At 40.4% G+C, this 26,098-nt stretch overlaps 2 protein-coding genes and 1 long non-coding RNA gene across 3 annotated transcripts in view; 1 reads left to right on the top strand and 2 right to left on the bottom strand.

The window, feature by feature from the left end:
* LOC147150216 (uncharacterized) overlaps window positions 1-13,130 on the bottom strand; it is a 94,377-nt gene extending 81,247 nt beyond the window's left edge. The window contains exon 1 of the long non-coding RNA XR_015086321.1: window positions 13,016-13,130. This is a non-coding gene — a long non-coding RNA (uncharacterized LOC147150216). The remainder of the gene's footprint in view (window positions 1-13,015) is intronic.
* LOC147150217 (E3 ubiquitin-protein ligase RNF128-like) lies at window positions 4,943-7,863 on the bottom strand. The gene has a single exon (XM_086026746.1). It carries the CDS (start codon window positions 7,447-7,449, stop codon window positions 6,373-6,375), a length of 1,077 nt encoding a protein of 358 aa, XP_085882872.1. The 5' UTR covers window positions 7,450-7,863; the 3' UTR covers window positions 4,943-6,372.
* A 1,381-nt stretch (window positions 13,131-14,511) lies between the features above and the next one.
* On the top strand, window positions 14,512-26,058 carry slc24a5 (solute carrier family 24 member 5). The gene is made up of 9 exons (XM_086025715.1): window positions 14,512-14,817; window positions 17,077-17,256; window positions 19,151-19,234; window positions 19,330-19,433; window positions 19,541-19,641; window positions 20,949-21,235; window positions 23,025-23,231; window positions 24,915-25,016; window positions 25,429-26,058. Exons 1-9 carry the CDS (start codon window positions 14,655-14,657, stop codon window positions 25,749-25,751), a joined length of 1,551 nt encoding a protein of 516 aa, XP_085881841.1. The 5' UTR covers window positions 14,512-14,654; the 3' UTR covers window positions 25,752-26,058.
* The last annotated feature ends 40 nt before the right edge of the window (window positions 26,059-26,098 follow it).

Genomic DNA, 26,098 nt, shown 5'->3' with positions numbered 1-26,098 from the left:
AGGTGGCTAGGCGGACTGGTCCGTTGAATAGGCGGTATGCTCAGCTCTGAATATTCTAATTAATATTTATTGTTTTTCACGGAGGATAAAGAATATATGCATTTGAGTATTGTTATATTATCTGCTGCACCAACTACTGCAACAATTATGCAAGTTTTGTTCGCCCATCTATGGTGTTTTGCATTGTGTGTTAGAATTAAGTTAGCAGACTTTGACAAGTTTCCTGGTTTTTAAATACAGAGCTCAAATTTGTGTTTGCTTCTCAAGACAAAACAAAAAAACGTCCGAGCTGTCTCAAAAGACGCTCTGTACTTCCTGGATGCCATGTATACACACAAACATGACAATTTTACAAGTGATATTAAAATTAAAAAAAACTTTTTGACAATGGCATGAATAATGTCACGGGCAACAGCAGGGGCCTTATCATTGATTGGAGCTGTCAAAGTGTGCTGAGAGGCACTTTTTTCTTTGAGGACGCTTTGGTTACAGCCGTGCCTCGGGCCATCAAAATTCAGAGCGAGGCACCGGGATATTTTTCCAGAATATGATTGCACAAAACTCAATCATGAAGACAGAAGCGTGCTGACATAGCATTTTGATGAAATAGAAACAAACGGGTTTGTTAAAGGGGGAAAGCCACACAGGAGTCCAATAACCTGGATTTATATTGGGAAAATTGGGTTTGATGGGTACAAGGCTGCTCTGGGACAGGTGCTTACTCAATACTACGACAAGTTAAACTGAGAATTTCTGAGTCCCTTTCTGCCTTAAAACGCACCATATTTTAGTCAGCAATATATTAAATAGACATTCAACATGAACTCAACATATTATGTCGCATAATTAGTATCATTTTATTACATAGCGCGGATACTGAATGTATCTATGATTACGGCATAGATACTGTTTTATAACTATGATTCTTAACATTATTGTTGTTGTTGTAAAAGTGTGTTGACTCTATCTGTCCACTAGATAGCAGCGTTAATCATTGTGGCTCATTGAATTCTATTTAATGTAAACTTCCATCCATCCATGAACCCAACCGCCTATCCACACGAGGGTGATAAGGAAAAATGCTAAAGAAAATTAGAGGCTAATATTTGGGTTTGACTGTGGCAGAATATTTCATTGCTTTAAACCCACCACCCCAAAAAATTAAAAACAGGTTACTGTAATCTCATTCATTTTTTTAAATGTATAATACTTGTATATTTTATTGGATTATAATCACATTGTTACTGGTAATGTGGACAAGGGAAGCACACTGTTGTCATAACAATTTAAAAACAGACACTGTAAATAAACGGTGTCCTTGCACTGACCCTTGCAATACAAGGGAGATTCCAAATGTGCAAGGGACACTTATTCACAGCAAAACTGCCCACATATCAGTATGGCACAGGACAGTGCACAACTGTACCACTGCAAACGTCACCCCATTTACATTAGTACCTTTCTAAAAGTGTCAATACAAATTCACACTTTGTAAAGGAAGAATTTGAAAACACCTCCTGTATTTGCTCTTGTACTTTGATCTGATTAGTCAGTGCAGGTGTACCCAATAAAAAAAAAAAAATGTTTGTCATAATTGTTTATCAAAATCCTTGAGGACTGAATCCACATTTCCAAACAATAAGTAATAATTATGCCAACAGTACACTCCCTATTTGTGCTTCATCATTGGAACCAGAAACACACACAATGTTGTGCCATTTGAGCTCACCATCTAAGGTGGGGGAAAAAACGGAAACAATGTTTGATGTTGCATGTAATCACTAAATGGATTCATTTGTTTCTTGCTGCACTTTTGTAATTCAATTTTCCTCCTTCATTAAGATAATTACTCAGGCAGTCTGGGACAAGAGAGCCTCCAACAAGACCAACTGCAGTAATTTCATTCTAAAGACCTCCTTCACTGAACTGAGGCTGCACACAGCAGCAGACGGCATGTTGAGCAAAAATATGATGTCGTCCAGGCTTGGTCGGGGTGAGGAAAACAGCAGTTTAAGTAATAAGTGGGTTCCAGTCCAGGAAAATTATGTCAGAGGATGTAATGTTCTCTGAGGTGATGGAAACATAGCGTATACTCGTAAAAGGGACTTCATCAAGTGTGTGTCCTCACAACATAATGACAGCAAAGTACTGTGCTATTACAGCGTCATTTCTGTTGTTTTGGTTTTTGTGATTGAAAAAAAGAAAGAACGAGCACAGCAACTTGCAATAATAGAGGAAAATTGTTCCCGTGGAAAGGCTTTATTTTCATGACAACTTTTTTCTATAATACACATTTCCAACTAAAGACTGGTTGACTGAGGGAAGCTCTTGTCCAGCAGATGGCGATGAAGGACAACATTGTCAGTGAGCAGGCACTGTTGTGTCGCCTCACTTAAATAATGTCGACTACAGTCTGTCCTTTCCCCACCTCCCCAATACATGCTGATTTTATTATTCGCAGGGTATTGTCTGAAGTCAAGTCAGATGACTCTTCCTTTATTCCACTTTTTGATCCCTATCTGGGATTGAAGGTCAAACGCAGTTTCAAGCGTACAGCCGCAGACTGTATAGTATGCCGTTAAATGAAAACCCTCTGAGTCAATTTTCACAGTAACAACTGCAATAAATCAGAGTAGTGCCACCAGTGAGCACAGTGTGCCTCTAAACTCAGGCTTGCCAGCCGTTTCCAGCCAGCCTAGTTAGATCAGTATTGATTCTCTGTCTCACTGTGATGCCGCAATAACATCTGACCTGTGAATGCTGAGATCACAGCATTGGCCTGACATCAAGAGCATGCTGGACCCTGAAGCAGCCCAAGACTTTTATAGCACTGCTGCTTTCTCCACTCACTCGGCGATGATACATACAGTAAACCTGGACACCGACCACACACTCATTCAGTTCATTGGGTACACCTGTGCAGCTTTATCAATCCTCAAGTCATTTTGAATTAAACAAAGTGAAAATATAAAATAAATCAGCCTTTACAAAGCAATAAAGATTAGGTTTGAGTGAAAATGTCAGTTTACTTGAACAATGTTTATCAATACAATTGTAGTTTGAAATGGTGTCAAACCGTACAATACTGATGGCTGTTTCTAATATTCAACTATATTTGTTACTTTAGATGTGCATTAATTTACAGTACTTTTTTTCTACAGAGTAATTTTAATGCAACATGTTTTACTTTTACTTGAGTATTTTTCTGTTAAGAAGAAATGTAACTTACAGTATCCTCTGTCATTTGTGTCTGCTGGCCTGCACGATTATGAAAAAAATATTAATCACCATTATTTTGGTAATAATTGTAATCACGATTATTCAAATGATGATTTATTTTTGGGTTCAAAACCAGAAAAGTAAAATATAAAATATAAAGACATATAAATGTAAGTAAGATCCTTTTGGATCAAACAAAATTCATAAACATTTTTAAAAAGGTGCAAATAAAATAAATTATAAATTCAGATATGATTTCCTTCTGTAAACTAACACAGTGCGTAGGATAATAATGCATGTTTATTATCATATTTTAGGAGTATGCCAATTTTGTAATCATGGAGTGTAATTGCAAGAATAATAATTGTATTTTATTATTCATGTGTTGGATTCTTGTGGACAAGGCTTGTTAGCTTTATTAGCTTGTGGGTTTAGCTTTAGCTTTTTCCAAATCTATGCCCAACTTGCTTGATGTGCTTTGCTTCCACATATGTATGCTAATGGTTCACACACACACACAAACACACGCACACCCCGACACACGCGCACCCACAAACACACGCACCCCAACACACACACACACACACACACACACACACACACACACATAGACAAACCAAGTTCATAGTGTTCCAGCTGATTTCGCTCCCCTTTCCCTTAGAGCTGGAACATCTTTGTAATCAGGGACTCCGAAGAAAATAAAAAGAGAGGAGCCGGGCAGAGGGTTTTAGGAACTGTAATCGTACACTTCCCTGCGCTCTCCTTGCACGTAAAAAGACAATATTGTTGTCGAGTGTCTTCTCTCCTCATTGTGTGCATTGTTTACTAATGTCTCACTTGGTGTAAACCTGACAGTAATAATCGTAATTGTAATTGAATTTCAATTGATTGCACAGCCTTTGTGTCTACCAAAAATGTCCACATTTCAGCCTACAAGAACTGCACTGAATAAAGAGTTAAATGTATTATTGTTTTAGTTTTACATTTGTGCTCTGTTTCAAATAAATGCATGCGAAGTTACTCACCAGTTACTTAGTAAGTTGTTTTATCACAGACTGCGTATTTACCCTTACTCAATTATTTATTTGGAGGTCTATATTTTACTTTTACTTGAGTCATATTTTCCCAATGTAGCATTTATACTCTTACCTGAGTACGATTTTTGTCTTTTGTACCCACCTACGGTGTTAACAGAGGTGAAATAGCCAGGCAGGCAGTCTGGCGTATGATTACATAGTTATAAAAATCTTCTAGGTACACCATGTATCTTTTTTTTCTCTATTGTTTTGTTTGCGGATTCCAGGACTCTTTTTCCCCTATAAGGTCAACAACAAAAAAATGGTTTCAGTATCATTGTTACTTAAGACACGACCCAATCACACCGACGGTATTAATATACTAATGCACTGCTGCTGCTGTTGTTGATGTTGTTGTGACTTCCGGCTTGTCTGAGGAAATTACATTAGTGCAATATATACTGTACTAAGTATAGAATCCAATGAAATTATAGCAATGCTCAGTTTAGAGTGATATTGAAAGACAGGTATTGTGATGTAGAAGTGCACTGCATTTCACTAACCACGATTTATAATATAATGACTTGTGCAGACACCAGAATCATAGAAGCAGAGATAGATGTATATTTTTCTTTTGTATTTTATCGTTTCATGTTGTGGGGCTGCATAGACATACTGTAAACACACACACACACGCACAATTCTAGTGAGCTCCTATGTTAATCAGCCTCATTTTGAGGGATTTATTGTATTCTGATACGCATCAATGTGATTTCATACAACAAATGATAGTCACTGTTACAGAATGATTTAAGACTCCTAAAATCTGTAACAAAATGTTTCAGAATACAAAAATATATAGAGAGTATTATTATCATAACAACACAGGCCTTATAATAAACTGAAATAACCTTTATTTTCACGGTAGGAGCAGGCACTTAATTTCATGTACTGCATATATCTTGAGCCTGCCCCAAAGTGAAGTCAGATGAGAAATCGTCGAAAGATACAGCCAGGGATTCAATTAATTCACTCTAACCTGCTCTTGTGTATATGTACAAACATACAGGAATATAAACAAGCCCCACCTATATGATAACAAAATATCACCGTGGGATGTCATTTTAAAAGAAGTACACTTAAAGATAATCCCCAACCCCCCAATAAATCAATGTACAGTCACAATTATCACAGACATCATCTCCACTTGGACGTTTATTGTTCATCAATATTGCAGTGGGACTTACCAGTTCAAAATACAAGGTGAACAGAATCAACAAGGAAGTAGTTGATATGTGCAAACATGTACTTGTATATGTGGCTGGTGTTTTTAAGTAGTCCCAGAACGAATGCCCCGAGGTGATGTTCTCCACTCACCATGGTACAATGTGTCATGCTGCATTTCCAGCCAAGGGTGTGGTCACCGGCTTGTGTTTGCAAATCCAGCTTGACAACCTGGTGTGTGGTTGGCCATGGTAAAGTACATAACCGAATAAGAACAAGAAATATGCACGGTTCTTGAACGGTTACATTTGAGAGGCAGGATTTGACCAGCAAGAGGTAACCACATTTTCTGTCGCTCTTCCTTCGGAGACAGTGGTGACTCGTGATGTGAGCAAAGCGGAATCGAAGATGCGCTCGCCCCGACATGACTCGACTTACTCATTCTGCTAAATATTAACTTGATGAACACACCCTCAATTGGCATCCAAGGTAATTACACAAGGTGCAGTACCATTATTAAGTGTATCTATTTTAACACTGTTCTGTGAGGTTACAGTGAACCCCTGCAAATGAGCAAATGTGCCTATTTTTAGGGTGCATTTTTAGCCATTACTGGCAGAAAAGGTGCTCAAGCCAAAGCAATAACAGTATGATTCATTTTGAGCCATCTGCTGGCCTCTTGGTGTCAAGGAAGTCTGCTGAAGAGAGTTGATCAGTTTCATTCAGACAAAAGTAGTGCTTTGCCACCTATAGGCATTTACAAACCTGCTTAGAGAGAGCATCACTTATTCACAGATTTGCAGGGCGGTTCACTGTATTCCAATGAGAAGATGCATTCATTGTGTCCAAGAAAATAAGCATAGTGATTTTCAACCTGATCATCTGACGGAATTTTCTCTCTGCCGCGGTTACGTCACTGTCCTCTAGCAGCCTCCCCCTCAAAGGCCCTGTTGTCATAGTGATGCTGTTGTCTCTCGGGGTCAAAGTTCAGCGGGTCGGTGAGTGGGACTTCATACATGGCTTGCCCACCCGCCACTGTGACGACCTCTTGTGGCGGAGCTTGGGACATGCCGTCCTTCTCATCCGCTTCCACCCCCAGAGCCTTGAGGATGTCACATTTGCACATGGGGCAGGTCCTTTTCTCCAGCAGCCACGGTTCGATACAGGCTTTATGGAAAATATGGTCGCACGTGAGCACAGTCACCACCTCACCCACCTTGTACGACTCGATGCACACGGCGCACATGTGAGAGTCGCTCGTCGTCTCTTCGTCGTCTCGCTTCAGCGTGCGCACCCGCAGGCACCCGATGGCCTTTTTGGCCTCGGATTTCAGCCTCCTCTCGGCCCGCCGGTGCACGCGCATGTTGTAGAGGCGGTTCGCCGAGATGAACAAGAAGTAGGCCACCGAGGCGGCTGTCACGATGAAGAAAGCGATGGACATGAAGTAGAGCCAGTAGGTGTCCATCCAGGGGCCGTGAGGTCTGCCCGCGTCGATGATCATCCGCACTTCCGTTCCGTTCCTCACCAAGCTGGCGATCTCCACGCCTTGAATGTTACCGATCATGATGGAGACAATTTCCAGAGCCTCCGAGTGCGCCATGTGAGTGGTGCTGTTGCCGCTGCCGTCCACATTGTACACCACCACGGCAGACGCTCCTTGGCGTTTGGCGCCGTTGATCTTCTCGCTGAAAGTGCAGTTTCCCCTTTTAATGAGCGCTATCCAGGGCAAGGCGCTGGCGTTGTACACAGGTTCCGTGCCGCAGCCTTTGGGGTCTCCCTTGGGAAGAACCACGACGCCTTCGGCCTGGGCGAGGGGAGAGTTGCGGCCGAACACGCCACACTCGCAGTCTTTGTCCACAGTCTTGTTGGCGCTGATTAAATAGTTGATTTCCACCACAGCGCTCCAAAAAACCATCGCGGCCGAACAGTGAATGAGTCCAGACAAACACAGCAGAAGCAACAACAGGCCGCGATGTGTCTTCTTAGCCATGGTAACGCTCCTTTTCCAATTCAAAACAAGAGGAAGCGCTCGGCGAGGCTCTTGAGCTTCTTCAACACGCCTTTTTCGGTCCCAGTTCCTGCTTGTCGGAGGCACGGCGATCTGAATACAGCTCTGGTTTCACCCTACCTGCTGCCAACAGTAACCTGATACGAGCCTTTGGGTAACATAACACGAGCTACGCGTCAGCCGTTCACCTCTCCTTATCTTCCTGAACCTTGAACGCTGCGCACTTTTCGCACAGGGCAGGGTACTGCTATTCAGCAAGTTGAAATACACAGAACGCACACACCTACAGTCCTACGCTGTTCTGACTGCCCAAGTACCAATGACAAGAAGGCACGCGTCGATAAGCGCGCGATAAGGACAGTTTTAGGGACACAGGTCCGAAGCGCAAAGCTGTTGTGTTTGAGTCATAAAACCAGCTGACTATTTTGCTTGTGTAACCATGAGCAAAGCAACTCAACTGGTTACTCTGGTTTGGCCCGTTTCCTTCCCTGTTTTTGTGGTGGAGGTGAGTTCTGTAAAAAGCGGCAGTACTCGTCTACTTTGAGTATTTAGTCCCCGCCGGGAACACACAACTTCAACATGTTGAAAAAGTCACCCGAGTAAAGTAAACATGACTATGTTTGAATAGCTACACTCGTTGAACTAAAAAGCTGTGCAATACCTGACGCTGATGGGACGGAACAGAGTATTGTCAAACATTTCCATTGGATCTGCTTACACTCAAGTGAAAGCACAACACACACACACACTCCCACACACACAAGGAATAAGAGATGCATGCAATGACAAATGAGATGGCGAGGTTTCCTGTCACACTAAGCATTCTCCAGGTCACTAAACTCGCTAAACTGGAGCAGCCCAACAACACTAGGGTAGTGCTAAATAATTTATCCGAAGGGCAGATTTAAGTAAATATATGTCCGTATATTCATTGTTGACATAGCTTGAGTTGATATTTCTTGATAACAAGAACAATTGGGAAGTTGAGACCAATGCATTCCTGAAATATTCACCTTTGAACAGCTGGAAGGAAAACACATCATGAAACTCATTCTTACAGGTCAACTAACAATGTTTAAGGTTTTTTTTTTTTTTTCAGGCCGTATTAGTGAATGAATAATGCATACTGTACAAGTTCATATTTTGGGTATCTACAGTTTAAGTTCCTGCCCATCACTCTGACACGTGTGTGTTGTCTGCTTCTTTGTGTGGTGTCCAAAAATACATGCAGCATGCTGAAATTTCCGTTATGGGGTCATATGCATACAGTACATGAGTACAGTTTAAATAAAAACTAGAGAGTTTTCTTCAGTAATACTGCCACCCTTTGGCCAAAGCGTTTGGTGCAGGACCTCGACAAAGAGTGACCACACCCAGTGAAAACTACATTAATTAATTATTCCTGTATTGTTTTTATTAATGGTTAAATATAAGAAACCAAAATAAAAAGATGCCATTCCAGTTTGACACAAATGTTATCATTATCAATTGTTTGCAATGATATTAGCTTATGTTTATAGTATATGATATAAATCAAACGAATAGATTTTTTTTTTTACATTTTACTGGTAAATTAAGTACAGTTGAAGCTAAAATTATGAGTTGGAAAAACCACGCTTGCCACTAAAAACACCTGTATCTCAAATCATTTTTATTAGAAATGCTATTAGTTAGCTACAATCCAAAACATTTTTTGTAGTGTTTGTTTGAATAAGAAAATATAAGAAAAGTAGCGCTCTATATCATATTGTATTTTATCAAAACTTACAATAATTAAATAGAAAAGGAAAAAATTTGACAGTTTTGGACTTTTTTTACTTTAATTCAGTGGATATAGTACTACTCTTTCTAGTGAGTGCCCCGTACCCACCATGGGCAATAACAAACAGGAAAAACATCTGTACAGTACACAGGAAAAATACCCAGTAAACCGCAGTTATATTAGTTGTTTTAACAGAGGATAGAAAATATATATGCCCCATGTGTATTGTTTATATCTGTATATCTCTATATGTATAACATTTGTTGCTTAAAGGGTTACAACACCACAACACCGATGGTGTCTGTTAGCCCATCTGTGGCGTTTGCATTGTTCATTAACATTAAGCTAAACAGCCTTTTGTAAGCCAAACCTAGGTGGTTGTTTTAAATTCACGACGTGTAATTCTATGTATTTTATGTTTAGTTTGACACCGAACCTCAGCTGAAACTGGTAATAAACAGCCTGAGACCTTTTTCTGTTGAGTAGTTTCCTAACTTCTAAACTGCTGCTTGTTTCGAAACGAGTTAAGTTGAATTCACAGCCACCATCTAGTATCTCAAATTTCTTCTCACAAGTCGAAGCAAAAAACGACAGCTCGTATCTCAAAAAACTCAAGTCTTGACATAACTCATATGTCAAGGCACCGCACAAGGTTATATTATACTACTACTCTCGAAGCATATCTTTTTTTTTTTTTTCTCAATCCAGTCTGGCCTTAGTCCTACTTTGTATTCAACTGAGGAAGGGATGGGACCAGCAACCAGCCTCAATTTCAATTTCGGCAAACCTAGAATTGAATCTACACTGTATGTTCATGAGCTAAAGCCATACCCTGGACTATGTAAAAGAACACTGCAGCACACTCATTAAGAAGAGAGCTGAAGACACTGGGTCAAGGTATGGCCATAAAAAGGTCATCGTTATATGATTGTATGTTATTGCTGACTGCATGGAAAATTGTTATTGTGTTCTACAAAGTAAATAGGCGGGTCAGTGCAAAAGGGCATTCACGACTTGGTAGCAACCAGCAGAGGGCATTGTCCATTCAGTCAACTATTTGGCCGGCTCAAGAAGCTGAGATTGCATGTAAACATGAAAGGCTTCCAGACACAGACCTCAGCTGTATTTTTACCTAACACTCACACCTATAGACAAAAGTCTTCAATAAACAACATAGATGTTTTTTGAATGTGGGAGAAGGAGGTCCATGTACAGGGAGAACATGCAATCACCGCACAAGAAGGCCAGAGCCTTGATTTCAACCAAAAACCCCAAAACTGCGAGGCACAAATGCTACCCACTCGTTCACCATGCAACCCATAATTATAAAACAATACAAAACAAATCTAAGATTGACCATTTAATTTCTACCGATTCATTGAGTCTTAAAATGAGGGTAAAATCCAATTAGGCCACAAAGGGGCACCGTTTGCTAACGTATCAAAACTTCACCATTCGACCGCAACATGAGCCTCATGTGCCTTCCAGACAGTACAGTTTATCACCTGATGTATACAATAGAGCATTAACATGAACAGTACAGTGCCAACAGCAAACATTAATAATGTACATGGGTCATTCCAGAATTCAAGGATAATTTAGGAATCAACATGTTTAAAAATGTCACCATTTATGTAATCACTTTTTGTTATATTTTCAAGAAAACAGGAAATAAACTATAATGTAATTTGATTTGACCAGCTAAACCATCAACAGTACACTTTTATCATATAGTGTGTTGTTATTTGCTGTTAAAGACACGGAAGCACCTAAAAACATATACAATTAAATAAAGAAATTTAATTTAATTTTATTACTCCAAATACAGACCGGATCCAAATCTTAAAGTGGCTTTGAGTAGAGCTTACAATATGCAAAAGAAGTGGGAGTGTGACAAAAAATATTTTGAAAAAGTAATTATTGAAAACAACAATCAAACTGAAATAGGCTGTTTATCAGCTGATTAAAACTTTAAGAAAATCGCTCCAAAAAGAAAAAAAAAAAATCCCCAAACCAGAACAAAAAAAAATTCTCAGTCGGACTCAGTAATGAGTAGCTCCAGCAGCCGTTTGATGACCCCTGCAACCATTTGAAGCTCCAGTTTTCCAATGAATTAAAAAGCATCCCAGATCATGATCTACCCCGCTCCACTGTGACGGGTAGAAAACATCTCAGGTGGGATCTGCTTGTCATGCAAGTAACGTTGGAAGCCGTCTGGACCGACAAGGATACATTTTTTCTCATCACAGAATAAAACTTCTTTCCACCTTTCAATGTCCCGTGCAACACTAGTCCCATGTTTGATGCTCCGTGGCAAAGTCTAAACGGGCAGTTTTGTGGCATTGAAGGAGACGAGCTCTTTGAATTGTTTTTGAAATTGTTTCCCCGCAGTTTCCATCTGATGGTTATTGCGCTGCAGTGTGCACCAGTATGGGCCTTAATTTGGGCCAAGGAGCGCCCTGCCCTGTCTTGACGGACAGCCAATCGGGTCCTCAAGTCAGCGCAGGTGTTTTGGGGGTCTACCGCTTAACTTTTTTGTTCTATAATGCTCAGGATCTTTGAAAAATGAGGAATAACTGTCTTACTGCGTCCAACCTCAGCAGCAATAGCCTTGTTTATGTAGCTTGACAATCCGACCACGCTCAAAAAGAGAAAGCTTCTTAGCTTTAGCCATCAGGAGGGCATGACCATGTGAATGCCTGACAGAAAATGAGAATTTTGAGCAGATTTTGGCTTTTATAGCCTGTGCCCTTAAACTTTTTATCAGAGGAGAAACAACCTGTTTCAGTTTCATTTATTTATTTTTTTAAATTACAAGTTCCAAATGTTTTCTGTCGCACTCCCCCTTCTTTCTCTTACATATTGTAGATCTACTTAAAACCCCATTAAGAGCCAAAAGTACAAAATGCAAATTCTTGCAATTTTTCAAATTTTCATCAGGTCTGTACAGTAACAGGGTTGCAAATATATATATATATAGAGAGAGAGAGAGAGAGAGAGAGAGAGAGAGAGAGAGAGAGAGAGAGAGAGAGAGAGAGAGAGAGAGAGAGAGAGAGAGAGAGAGAGAGAGAGAGAGAGAGAGAGAGAGAGAGAGAGAGAGAGAGAGGGAGAGAGAGAGAGAGAAAGAGAGAGTACGTGCTAACCGTCTTAGCTTCAGTGCAAACTGGGCAAGCTATGCATAATGCAGGAAGAAAATATGAAAATTAGAAGAGAAAATATCTTGATAACGTAATTTTTGCTGAGTCACGTAGCTCACTTTTTTCCTCTTCCTCACTTTTTCTCTTCCTCTAGCTGGTTAAAAAGATTTTCAGTACCAGTGTCAATCATAAGTTGCCATAAATGACTTCTGACAATAATGACTACTATTTAAAGACTGTGTGGTGAAACAAAAGGCTTTAACAATATAAAAGAAAATATAAACAATATAATGCAAAAAAAGGCTGATTTAAAACGTGATATGTAAGTTGGTCATAAAGAGGGCGGAAAAATGGGGGCGGGGGGAATCAAATGTTCAAAGAGCTGCAGTATTTGGTATTTTAAATCTTGTAGAGGTCACATTTACCACAGCCCAATTGCATTTTATCTCAGGACAGCTATATATGTACACAGTATATACATTTTCAGGGTTTTGTTTTTTTTGTTTTGTTTTTGCATTCATGTTTTGAAATTTCATGAGGGGGGAGACGCCTGCAATTCTGGAATGACCCACAACCTCAGGTCATCATCCTGACATTTCGGCTTCAGCACAAAAAAAAGCTCACATGAAATGTGACCGAAACAACTTACCACGCGCTGTCTTTGCTTGTCTCCAGTTTGAGAGGTGCTATCCGTTATTTGAATGCCTCTTAGGTGCGTACGTCTTCTAGCAAGTGGGGACCGCATGAACCAACCGAGTGGATTCAGCAACATGTCCAAACATGTCTGAGACAGTGCGCCCCACTTTGTCTTTTTTCTTCGGAGCCACCTGAGGGAGCCGATATCACATGCGTGCGTCATTGATATCACCATTAGATACACTTCCCAATTTCAAAAGCTGATATTTTCCACTGAACTTCAGATTTATTTATTTTTTTTAAATCATAGTAGCTATATTTTGTGTTGTGAAATACTAATGCTGAGTTGCTTCTCACTAAGACATCACAAATATAAAGAAACAGTGATGTAATTTTGTTTGGTTGATGGCCATCTGCAACAGCCAATCACGGCCCTACTGAAAATAATGTTGCAGTGCGAGAGTCCTACACCTTTTTCAAAATGAATTTGCATTTCCTGTATGTGGCATTGTGTAATGTGTCATGGCATGTGTATAAAATCTCTAAGTATTTGTAAGACACTGAAGGACGCTGTGGTAGACACGGCACTTGGGGCAGCAGTCTAAAACTAAACAAGAGCATAAAAAAAAAGATCATCGCTTAATATGACAGACAACTGCAATCACGCGTCACCAAAATGTTTGTGGATATCTCTGCTTATGCACACATCAACCACTACAATTATTGCCTCAATATTTTGCATTTTATGGAGGAAGCGTTTCTCTCATTAAAGTGTAAGTCAACCCCCAAAAGTTCTACACTAGAATATATTCTATGCAGGCCCACTAGTCGAAACATTGCATTCTGATTAATATTGTGTTTGTGGAAAATGAGTTAAGCAGTAAAATCCACCCTTTTTTGTCCGTCCCAGGGCGCGGCCATTTTGCCACTAGCTGTCGACTGAAAATGACATCACAGTTAAAAGAAAAAAAGAGGGACTAAGCATAGGCGGAAGTGGATTTGTGCCTGTCTATGTAATCGTCTCTCACCTGACATTGATTTACTGACTTATGTTTACACCACACCTGTATGGCAGAATTTGGGTAAGTTGTTATAGTGAACGCTTAAGAGACTGTAAGTCAAAATGTTTACTGTTTTTCATCTTCATTCATGGTTCATTCTCCTTTGTTTGAGCGTAAGCCAAACATATAAAACCAAAACATTTCTGTTAACAGTGTTGTGTTAACAGTGAAGACAATTTAAAAAAAAAAACACGTCAAGTCAACACACAATTTGGCTTCGTGGGCCACATAAAATGATGTTGCGGGCCGGAGCTGGCCCCCTGGCCTTGAGTTTGACGCCTGTGTTTTACAAATTAGAAAATGTGATTCACTTGTGCAAATGTTTTGATTGTAATTACAATTTGTAGACTTGATCCTGATTGCACACACCCCCTGCCCGCGGCTGCAGCCTGCTCAACTGGAATGACTCACAACTCGTGATCTCCCCCCCCATTCTTAGTAACACAGTAGACCTTAAAAGATGCTTTCCCCCTCAAATACTTTCTTTCTTTTGCTCGATCCTTTCTCAGCTTGTAGTATTGTAGTGCTTATGCAGCACACTTCATAAGCCTGTATGACTTCTTGGACTTTTCATCTTCTTTTTTAACTCAAATGGCCACGAATAAAGTTGCAGCTCGTCAGAGCAAGAAGAGAAAAGATTTTATACCTTACTTTTTGGGGTTTGTTCTGTTCCTGTATTGCACCGTTCATCTTGTATCATTCACAGCCAATACATCCGACTGGCGGCACACGATAAGGGTGCGCCGTGCACTTGGTAAGTAAAGCACATTTACACGTTGAATAGTTATACAAAGGTGGCAAAAGTACTCACACTCTCTAATTACTAAAAGAAGTACAGATGTGTTTGAAAAAAGGGACTGGTAAAAGTAAAACCACTGATTAAACTCTTTTTCTCAAGTAAAATTAAAGAACAAGAAAAGTAAAATAGATTTTATTTTATTTTTTTTTAACTATGGATTAATGCAGTGGTTCTAAAAACTTTTTTAGAACTGCCTGCAAAAATACTTCAACTACCACGGTCATGATCAACATTAAAATGCAATTGCATTGTAGGCCCAAGCCTTCAAAAACCAGGCACAGGTATTATTTATAATTATAGTATATAGTTCATATACAAGTATATTGTTGTGAGCCCCTGTAAAATTTTGCACAGTTTGTTCAATATTGTTTAAATATGAGAGAATATAAATAATGAATGGCTTAAGTGATGTTAAATACAATTGAACTGTACATAAGTGTACTGAACTTGAAAAAAATAATACCAATAAATTCAAGCCACTGTGACATTCTTACAATATTTAATTTAGTGATTCTTTCGTGGGCCAACAGAGGGGAGACTGTGTACTAGTATCACACCTTGCTGCCAATCAATGGTTTATTTAATGTAGTGATTCTAAAAGTGTGGTATGAGTATCAGTAGTGGTTCATGTGTTTGCTTTAGTAGTATGCGAAAGCTCAGTGAATTTAACAGGAAATCCGGGTGCAGGGTTTTTGTGTGTGTGGGACTGTATTTTAATGTTGGTCATTATGGTGGTACTTAAAGAGCATTTTAGTATTTTGTATTATATCTTTAGGAAGTATTTTTTGAAGTGGTACTTGGTGCAAAATGTTTGAGAACCATTGCATTAGTGAAAATGTTTTGATAACTACGAAAGAAAAACTTCTCTTCACACAGAATACTTTCTATTTTTCATTGACTGGCTTAGCACTTGATCCACATACCTGACCAAATCTACTTAAGTAACAAAGCATTTGTACTTCATTAATCACAAGTGTAATTCTGTTAGTGGCACTTGCTTCTATTGTGATGTCTGCAGGGATTAGGCCGATGTAATTTGTCTTAGCTATTAAACGCTTCATTATCAATGTTTCGCCTCATTTTGCGCTTCAAATGTTAGTAATCGATTGTGGCTGCAGCATTTGTGACAGTATTGGCTTCACTACTGCCCATGTCTCATTTGCGTGGAAGGGCAGGGAATTACGATTAAAGAGTTGAAACAATGATTTAGTTTAGAATTTGTTAGCAAGTTTGAAATTTTCAGGCCTCAGCCACCTGTCAGAATAATAATTATAAGGACCTTATAATCAATAGATAAATAAAACAACAATGCTTTAATAATGGATTGGTGGATTTAGTGTAAGGAAATCAATGGTGGGATTTATTGCATACAAACGCAACCTTTTCCAGCTCTCAAAAACCTCAGTTCATTCAGAGACGGTCCGAATGGTCACAGTGATTCTGAAATTGTAGTATTGTAGTATGGGCTCCCTCTAGTGGTACACTAAAGGATGACTAAATTAAAAACACCCCCGTATACTCACGGTTTGGCAGCCGTGGATTTATTTATTTATTTATTTGCGGATTTTTATTTTATTTTGTTGACATTTTAAAATATATTTTTAATTTTAAAAGAATTTGCGGCAAACAAAACACTGTTTTTTCAAGAATTTGGGGGGTTTAAATGACTGAATAAATGGACATTAGTTACATGTGGATTTTCTCTAGTCACTGTTTTTTACATTTCATGCTTAGTAAATTATTTTACTTTTCAGTAATTACATTTCTTATATGTTCAGTTCAGATGGATTTAACTTTCAATTACAATACATTTAATGAGTGGCTGGTAGATTTGTGCTTATCTGACTGGATGAGAGTTGGGTACCCTCTGGACTGTATAAATTGCTAGCCAATGCACGTCAATGGTCATTCACAGTCACATTCACACCAGTGAACAATTTAGACTAGAGTTTTAACTTACCTAACATGCATGTTTTTGGAATGTGGGAGGAAGCCAGAAGCACAGGGAGAACATGAAAGCTCCACACAGGAAGGCCACATCTTGTATTCGAACCCTAAACCTTGGAACTGTGAGGCAGACATGCTAACCACAAGTTGCCCGGGATTAGAAGACAACGTCAGAAAAAAAGCAATGCGTTCCAAATTACTGTGCTGTCCAGTGGTATTTTAATTAAGGTGTGCACAAATGACATGTCTCAATACAACTACTTTCAGAGAACGAGACCGAGTGTATCGCACCTCAGTCGTCCGAATTCCCTGATGGCTTCTTCACCGTGCAGGAGAGGAAGGATGGAGGCCTGGTCATCTACTTTATGCTCATTTTCTACATGCTCTTGGCTGTCGCTATAGTCTGTGATGACTACTTCCTCCCATCCTTAGAAGTCATCAGTGAGCGTAAGTTGAATTAAATACTCGAGTAGACTCTCTAGCTAGTGTGTGTGGGGATTTATCCGGAAGATAAGGTCACCTATGTTAGACCTGAGGGCAGGGATGGCGCTACAACGGTGCTAAGGGGGGCTATAACCCCGTCATAAATCTGTGTAGCCCCGGTAAAGCCGATCCAGCATTTTAATAGCTATTCTAAAAAATATATTTATGAATTATTTTCATATTTCATATATTTTCATAAGCAGTGCATCTGTCTGTCTGTCTGTCTGTTTTATACTGGCCTCGGGTTGGCCAAAGCAGGCACACCAGAAGGAGCAGCACAATTGCCATTCAATTGATGTAGCATGGGGAAAATAAACGGCTTAATTCTTTTTAATCCCATTCAATTATGTCATTACTGTATGTTATTATAAAGTACAATATTATAGAGTGCTCACTAAAGTACACATTTACAACTATTTGGGGGCTTGGGGCCTGGAAAGAATTTCCATTCTCCAAAGGTCTACTAACATTGCTAACATTGTCATTTGCTATGCCGCGCACAGCCACAGACGCTGTAATGGATTAGCCAGCCTCAAAAATTAAAGTCCCCAATACTGTATATTACTTTGACTAGTCCAATGCAATTTTCCCAGCAATAACACAATTTCTAATTACTGTTATGCCTTATGTAGTGGGTGGGGATGTTTATTTACAGAACAGTTCAGAGTACCAGATGTTTATTTTTGGTAAAGTAAGGTCACCTGGGACTTAAGTGAGAAAAAGCGCAACATAAAATATATGTATGGATATAATACAGTGGGGCGGCACGGTGGTCGACTGGTTAGCACGTCCGCCTCACAGTTCAGAGGTCGTGGGTTCGATCCCGGCTCCGGCCTCCCTGTGTGGAGTTTGCATGTTCTCCCCGTGCCTGCGTGGGTTTTCTCCGGGCACTCCGGTTTCCTCCCACATTCCAAAAACATGCATGGTAAGTTGATTGGATACTCTAAATTGCCCCTAGGTGTGATTGTGAGTGCGGTTGTTTGTCTCTGTGTGCCCTGCGATTGGCTGGCAACCAGTTCAGGGTGTCCCCCGCCTACTGCCCAAAGACAGCTGGGATAGGCTCCAGCACGCCCCGCGACCCTTGTGAGGAGAAGCGGTACAGATAATGGATGGATGGATGGATAATACAGTGGTATATCCTATGTATATTACTAACTAGTACATGGTGGCTGAAAAACACACAATAGATGAGGTGGACAAAACCTTGCACATTGGAGAACTTGGGGCGACAGATTCAGGTGGTTCTAAATGATATTCCGGACAAATTTTGTTCATTTATTGAAGCTCGTTGATGCAACTAGTGCAGACATTGATAAAGAAAAAAAAAATCAATTTTCAATCATTTATTTCAACATTTTTGTAACAGGAATGTGAATTTTAATATCAATTTTTAATGCCAAGTTACTTTTCATTCACACTATATATTTGATTATAAAACAGTGTTTCATTTTAAAATATCTGCAATGTTTTGACTTTGCTTTTACTTTGGCTATAAGTATACAGTAGATATGAACAGAATATGTAGTACAGTGAACTCCTGCTATTCACGCTCGATAGGGACCAAACTCTGAAAATGTCTTACTCCACTTCTCCTGTAATCGCTTATAGATGCCAAACGATGATGGGAAATTACTGTTTTTGTCTAAATTAAGCTCCTCAACTAACTTTAATAGTTCCTTGGCACCAAGTTAATAGGTTACCCCCCAAAAATGGAATCGAAAAGGCGAATTCGGAATGCCGAGCTGTGGGGGGTTCACTTTATAATGCAGTTAACTTCCAAACAATTAACAGTTAGGTCATGTAAGGATACTTTCTTCTATTATGGTTTTATTGCGCACCTAATTCTATCGTGTCTCAGGCCTGGGACTGTCTCAAGACGTCGCTGGTGCTACATTCATGGCCGCTGGGAGTTCTGCACCTGAGCTGGTGACAGCCTTTCTGGGTAAACACATATTAATCAACAACTGTGATGGTAATGCTTTTCATTATCACTACATTTCCTCAAGTAACATCCTTTTTTTTCCCGCTGTGTCTCAGGTGTTTTTGTGACAAAGGGGGACATTGGGGTCAGCACCATAGTGGGCTCAGCTGTCTACAACCTTTTAGGCATCTGTGCTGCATGTGGAATTTTGGCCTCTATGGTACACATCTTCCAGTACATCCACACATTGACCCACTTACGTTACTTTTATTGTAAAATTGTGATCTTTACGTAAATTGTAAATGCCGTTTTTGTGTCCTCTTCCAGGCAGGACGTCTCACCTGCTGGCCATTGTTCAGGGACTGCTTGGCGTACGGCATCAGTGTTGCCGCGGTTATTGCTATCATTTCTGATAACAAGGTGTACTGGTGAGTGAGCATGACAATAGGAGAATGTGATTTCGAGATGCTTGTAAAACACACCAGCTGTCGATTGTGTCTCGTGACAGCAAGAACACAAGCAGTACCGAAAATACATCACAGACGCTGTATACTTTTATGACAGTAAATAAATGTCTCTTTTATCTTGTCATTATATGGAAAGATTTCATGTGTATCATTTGTGTTTCTATGACCAAGATATGAGTTAAGATTTAGATATGATAAGATTTGTCATAAACAACTTCATTGAATAAAACCTTATTTATTTTTATTTGACATCAATAGTTTGTTGATTGCCACAAAAGGAAGGAGCATCATTGGAAAGAATAATTACCATTCCACAACATAACCAAAAAACACCACAATACTATCACCACAATAAATATCTCGTGAAGGCCTAATAATCAATTAATCAGTCATTAAACAGGAAGTCGACCTAAACATATTTTTTTCAAGAATATGTTCGATGCAGGCCCACTAGTTGAAACAAGGCATTCTGATTAATATTGTGCTCGTGGAATATGAGTTAAGCAGCAAAATCCACCCGTTTTTAGCCATCCCTGGGGCGGCCATTTTGTCACTTGCTGTCGACTGAAAATGACATCACAGTTGCTCAGGGCTCAAATAACGACCAATCATGGCTCAGCTTCAGAAAACAGGTGAGCCGTGATTGGTCGTTATCTGAGCCCGGAAGGGTGTGTGATGTCATTTTCAGTCAACAGAAGTGACAAAATGCCCGCCCCCAGAGATGGCTAAAAACAAGTGGATTTTACTATATTCCATAAACGCATTATTAACAGGGGCGGAGCCAGAACGTGGCTAATGGGTGGGCCTGGAAAAATCTGGGTGGGCTTGAATATTTCCCTCACTGAGCACAATCCTGACACATTGTATATTGAAATAAAATGACAAACTGAATAATATGACGTTCGGATCTTCCTGAGACAAACACAATCTTGATATTCAAAACAATAAAAAATACAACGAAACACAAATTCAAAAATAATTTCATAATAATTTACAAAAAAATTTAAAAGTATATATTTTTTCATGAATCTCACTGGGTGGACAGTCCGCCCCTGATTCTTAATCAGAATGCCTTGTTTCAACCAGTGGGCCTGCATAAAACATATGCTTGAAGAAAAAAAAAGGTTGGGTTGACTTCCGCTTCAAGAATTTTGACAATAATGAGCATTTGATTCTTGATTAATCGTGTCTTAAAGCAAGTGAAGCAAAATGGAGTACAGTGTTGCCTCGCTATCTGAGAGTAATTGCTGGCCCATCTTACTCTTCAGGTATGACGCTGCCTGTCTGCTACTGGTCTACGGTGTCTACATCGTTGTCCTATGCTTCGACCTTCGCATCAGTGAGTTTGTCCTGAGGAAGATCAGTCCTTGCTGCACCTGTCTGGCTAAAGGCTCCGTGGAGAAGAGCGAAACGCGACCTCTGATGGGCCTCTGGCACGACGATACAAGCCTGCGAGTCCACAGCCGCTCCAGGACGGACAGTGGGATCTTCCCGGATGACTCGGGATATTCCCACCTCTCCCTCAGCTTGCATGGCCTCAATGAAATTCCTGATGGTAAGATGTTACACCATCACAACTGTCAGATCTGAAGAGGCTATGTGACCGAGAATAAGATCTCACTGTGAATGAGCTCCACAGATCCTGCGTGGAGATAAGAGAAAAGTTTCAGCCCTCCACTGGTGAAGGCTGTTCAGGGCAAAGACACATTAAAAACCTCACAGTCTGTAAAACAAAAGCCTGCAAGAAACAAGATGCTATGGTCAGATTCAAATTTAGTTCAAGCAGTTCCTCTCAACAATATACAATCTCATTAAAAGACAAAAGTAAAAGTCTCTGAAAAGTGAAAATAAATATTTTCTAAATTCCACATGACACTGAAGAGTGTTTTAAACAACCCTGCCGATTTTCCATCCATTCATTATCGATACCGCTTGTCCTCACAAGGGTCGCGGGGAGTGCTGGAGCCTATCCCGGCTGTCTCCAGGCAGTGGGCGGGGGACACCCAAAATTGGTTTCCAGCCAATCGCAGGGCACACAGAGACAAACAAACATCTGCACTCACAATCACACCCAGGGGCAATTTAGAGTGTCCAATTAACCTACCAAGCATGTTTTTGGAATGTGGGAGGAAACCGGAGTACCCGGAGAAAACCCACGCAAGGACGGGGAGAACATGCAAACTCCACACAGGGAGGCGGGAGCCAGGATCGAATCCACAACCTCTGAAGTGTGAGGCGGACGTGCTAACCAGTTGGCCACCGTGCCGCCCCTGCCAATTTTGTATGATTGAAAGAGTCACCAAGTATTTACGATAAGGCTTCTAAATTAAAAATCACATTGCGCTCGCCTGTCAACTGGCAATGAAACACCACTTATATAACCTGGAAAAATGAATCCTAACATAACTACATGTTGGAGCCGTGGAAAATATATCCGCTTAAAGCCTCTCGTGGCTGGTATATACAGGTATATCCCACTGGGTCATTGCGGGGCTTTTCACACGCCGCTACAACAAGGCACTCTAAAAGCGGCCATGCCACATCTGCATGCTGGATGTCAAACTTTTTTTTAAAGAGAAATCAACCCAAACATTTTTTTCAAGAATATGTTCCCAGCAGGCCGACTAGTTGAAACACGGCATTCTGGTTAATAGTGTGTTTATGCAATATGAGTTAAGCAGCAAAATCCACCCGTTTTTAGCCATCTCAGGGGGCGGCCATTTTCTCATTTCTGTCGACTGAAAATGACATCACAACTACCCAGGGCTCAGGCAACGACCAATCACAGCTCGCCTGTTTTCTAAAGCTGAGCCGTGATTGGTCGTTACCTGAGCCCTGGGCAGTTGTGATGTCATTTTCAGTTGACTGAAGTGACAAAATGGCCGCCCCCAGAGATGGCTAAAAACGACTGGATTAACTCTTATTCCACAAATGCAATATGTATCAAAATTCCTTGTTTCAACTGGTGGGCTTGCATAGAACATATTCTTGAAAAATGTGTTTGGGTTGACTTCCTCTTTAAAATCCTTATCTCTTCTGCACACTCACAGCAGACAACGAGGCACTCTTAGGTGGCCACTCAAGTGAACTATCCAATGGGAACATGTATTTTTGGGGCGTCAGCATAGGTAGCTAGCTGCATGTCAAGTTTTTATATTGTGAGGGGGGCCCAGTTTTAGCCACCCCTGCCCCCCTCAAAATCTGGAAAAATAATTTAACACTATATCTCCATAATTCAGTATTAGATAGTTCTTATTATTAAATCTTAACTATGTATAATGTGTTTGGAAACAAATCCCTGAATTTACCTAACTTCACCCTAATTATGGCCATTCTATATACAGATTATAAAGGTGTGTTTGCTGTGCCTGAGAGCGACTTGAAAAGGATCCTCTGGGTTTTGTCTCTACCGATCATCGTTTTGCTGTTCCTGACCGTCCCTGACTGCAGAAGGCGGTTCTGGAAGCAGTGGTTCGTCATCACCTTCTTCATGTCTGCAGTCTGGATCTCAGGTTTCACATACATCCTGGTGTGGATGGTCACTGTTGTTGGTAAGAGATTTTATCTTTCCTCATGAGACTAAAGTTCAAATACACACTTTGTAGTGTAAATTATGGATCACAGTGTTTGGAACTTGTGAGAAAAATGTCAGAGGAGAATCACATGTTAGTCTGCTGCTTAATTCCTGAGATGCCGTGGTCCTGGACAGATGGGTGTGGGCGGGAGGGGGACTCGAGCTCCACCGAGCATGTGCTGCCCCCGCCACTGTAGGATTACAGCCCGCCTCATCTCAGGGAACAGTCATGTGAACACTGGGTGTGCACGTAGAGCTCCCCCACGGGCACGGCTCCCAGAATGGCTTTAGTTACAACTGAGAGTAAGTTGGGGGGGGTCAATGTTCATCATGTGATGGGCTAGTTGAAATGAAGTATATAATGAGATTATTATCCCATAGTCATCAGATTGATTCTCATGGCAGGATTCTTGTTAAAGAGTCAACAGGAGACCAAGCAGGTATAGAAATACAGTATACAGTGTGGGATTGTTTCCCTGTGGATCGGTTGCGTACAGTGGCATGATATTGTTATATTAAGCTATGCATTGGTATATTTGTATCCACATCAGGATTTGCATTTCGAAATTTGATTCTATGTTCAGGGGCACAGATTGGATTTTGAATCTCGGGGGGGAACAGGGACCAGGCAGTGCTATTTCATAGACCTTAGTGCTATGTAATAATGTCATTTGAAATTTGAAATTTAATGAATGAATGAAACTTGTTATTTTACAATAATATAATCTAGGGCTGTGCAATTAATCGAGTAATCAGTAATACTTTTGAGGTCAAAACTTGCCGCCATGTGTTTGTGCTTCTGGACTAAAGGCCCCTTTATTGTCAACGATAACGACCCCATTGCATTGCGAGTAGGGATGTTCCGATCAGGGATTTATGACACGGATACCGATCATCCACGAGTGAGATTGGTTGATACCGATTCCAATCACATGGATTATCTGTATATTTTAAAAATAGGGCCCACAATGCATCTCCCTTTGGTAATAGTGTCACTTATTTCTGCAATTTGACAGCACTGCATCAGGGAGCACGTCGACACGTAGAATTCCGTGCACATCATCTCTCAGGATTGGTCTATTTAGTCACATGCTGTGATGACATAGTCAGCTTTCTAGGTTCCTCAATACCGATTGAAGGACTTTCATTCAGTGGCCGCACATACCACATACGCTGCTGTCGATTTTGCAATACAATTAAACAGAACAGCTGGTCATCTGGGTCCATTTGTTCTGGCAGGCCGCTTTTTTTTTTCATGTGCTTGTGCACTGCGTATTTTAATTCAACACCAAGAGTGTTCATTTTAACACTGGCAAAGTGTCTTTATGCATCTGCGGCCAGAGACTAAAGACGATTACATAGACAGAAAAAATGGGTTTCCGCCTATGCTTAATCCGTCTATTTTTTTTAATTTCCCATCTATCGTTCATCGCCTACAAAATAGGCGTCCGTCATAGGCGGATAGACGGACCGGTCAGTCACATAGGAGGAATGCTCATCTCTGGAATTAGCATTAGTATAGATAGACTCTGAAAAAAAGCTTAAAAAGGCAAAGTTCTTATACTTTTTTTTACCATTTATTTTGAAGTGCTGTACTATGATTTAAAATGTTGAGATATGGAGATGAGGTAATCATTTCTCATTTTATGTTATGTAACAGGTGAGACACTTGGCATCCCAGATACAGTAATGGGACTCACACTGCTTGCAGCTGGAACCAGTATACCTGACACTGTTGCCAGTGTCATGGTGGCCAGGGAAGGTAAAACAAACTGTGATGCAGTACGAAGTGTCAGAAAAATTCCAGAACTGCTTTGGAATGATGATGGGGACTAGAGTTTAGTGCTTGTCCGAGGAAAAAAAAAAATGTCTCTAGGAAAAAAGTCTCAAAACTTATTGAAGGCACCTCATATTACCAGGTAATGTCCTTGTATTAAAAAAAGTGCCATAAAAGCTGCAACACCATGCCTAGGGTGTACCGGTATTTAAATAAGGTATGTTACTAATATTGCATATTTCACTTATTCCTGTGGTGGTCTGGAACCACCAGCGATGGAGATGAAACCAGTCCTGGACCTTTTCTGACACACCTCGTACTTCACTTATTGTAATGTGATCAGGCGTACAAACGTTTTACGTTCTCAAATCCCAATATTTGACCCATTTTTCCACAGGGAAAGCTGACATGGCCATGTCCAACATTGTGGGCTCAAACGTATTCGACATGCTATGTCTGGGTTTGCCGTGGTTCATCAAGACTGCATTTGTGGACACAAACAACCCCGTGGAGGTCAACAGCACTGGGCTGGTGTTCATATCCATAACGCTCTTGCTTTCCATCGTCTTCCTCCTCGTGGCCGTCCATGCGAATGGGTGGAAGTTGGACTGGAAATTGGGACTTGTTTCCCTGGTTTGCTACATTCTCTTTGCTACTCTGTCTATCCTATATGAGCTGGGGATTATTGGAAATAATCCTTTAAGACTGTGCAGCGACTGAGAAATGACCCTCTCCAGGACCAAAGCCATGTTTACCAAGACTTGAGAAACGATTCCAAGCATGTTCCAACTCGTGCATCCTCACAATTAAATCTGCTGTGCATGAAGCATGGTCCAATTTGTGTCGTCTCAGGAAGAGGGTGACATGTCAGCGTACCAAAGATCACCATGTTGGTGTAAACGTTCAACCACCGCAAAGTAAAACGTCAGCTTAGAGATGTCTTATTTAAAACCTCCGAAATGGGAAATATGGGAATATGTTGTGAGCTCTCCATCCAGAAAGAAGAAATAAAGAATGATGTCGACTGGCTCAGTTGTTCTATTTAAGCAGACACCAAAAATGGAACA

Source organism: Filicampus tigris, chromosome 3 (genome assembly GCF_054856515.1).
Source record: "Filicampus tigris isolate MCC_2025a chromosome 3, RoL_Ftig_1.0, whole genome shotgun sequence".
Lineage (NCBI taxonomy): Eukaryota > Metazoa > Chordata > Actinopteri > Syngnathiformes > Syngnathidae > Filicampus > Filicampus tigris.
The sequence above is the reverse complement of the archived record's forward strand: the minus strand, read 5'-3'. Positions and strand labels throughout refer to the sequence as shown.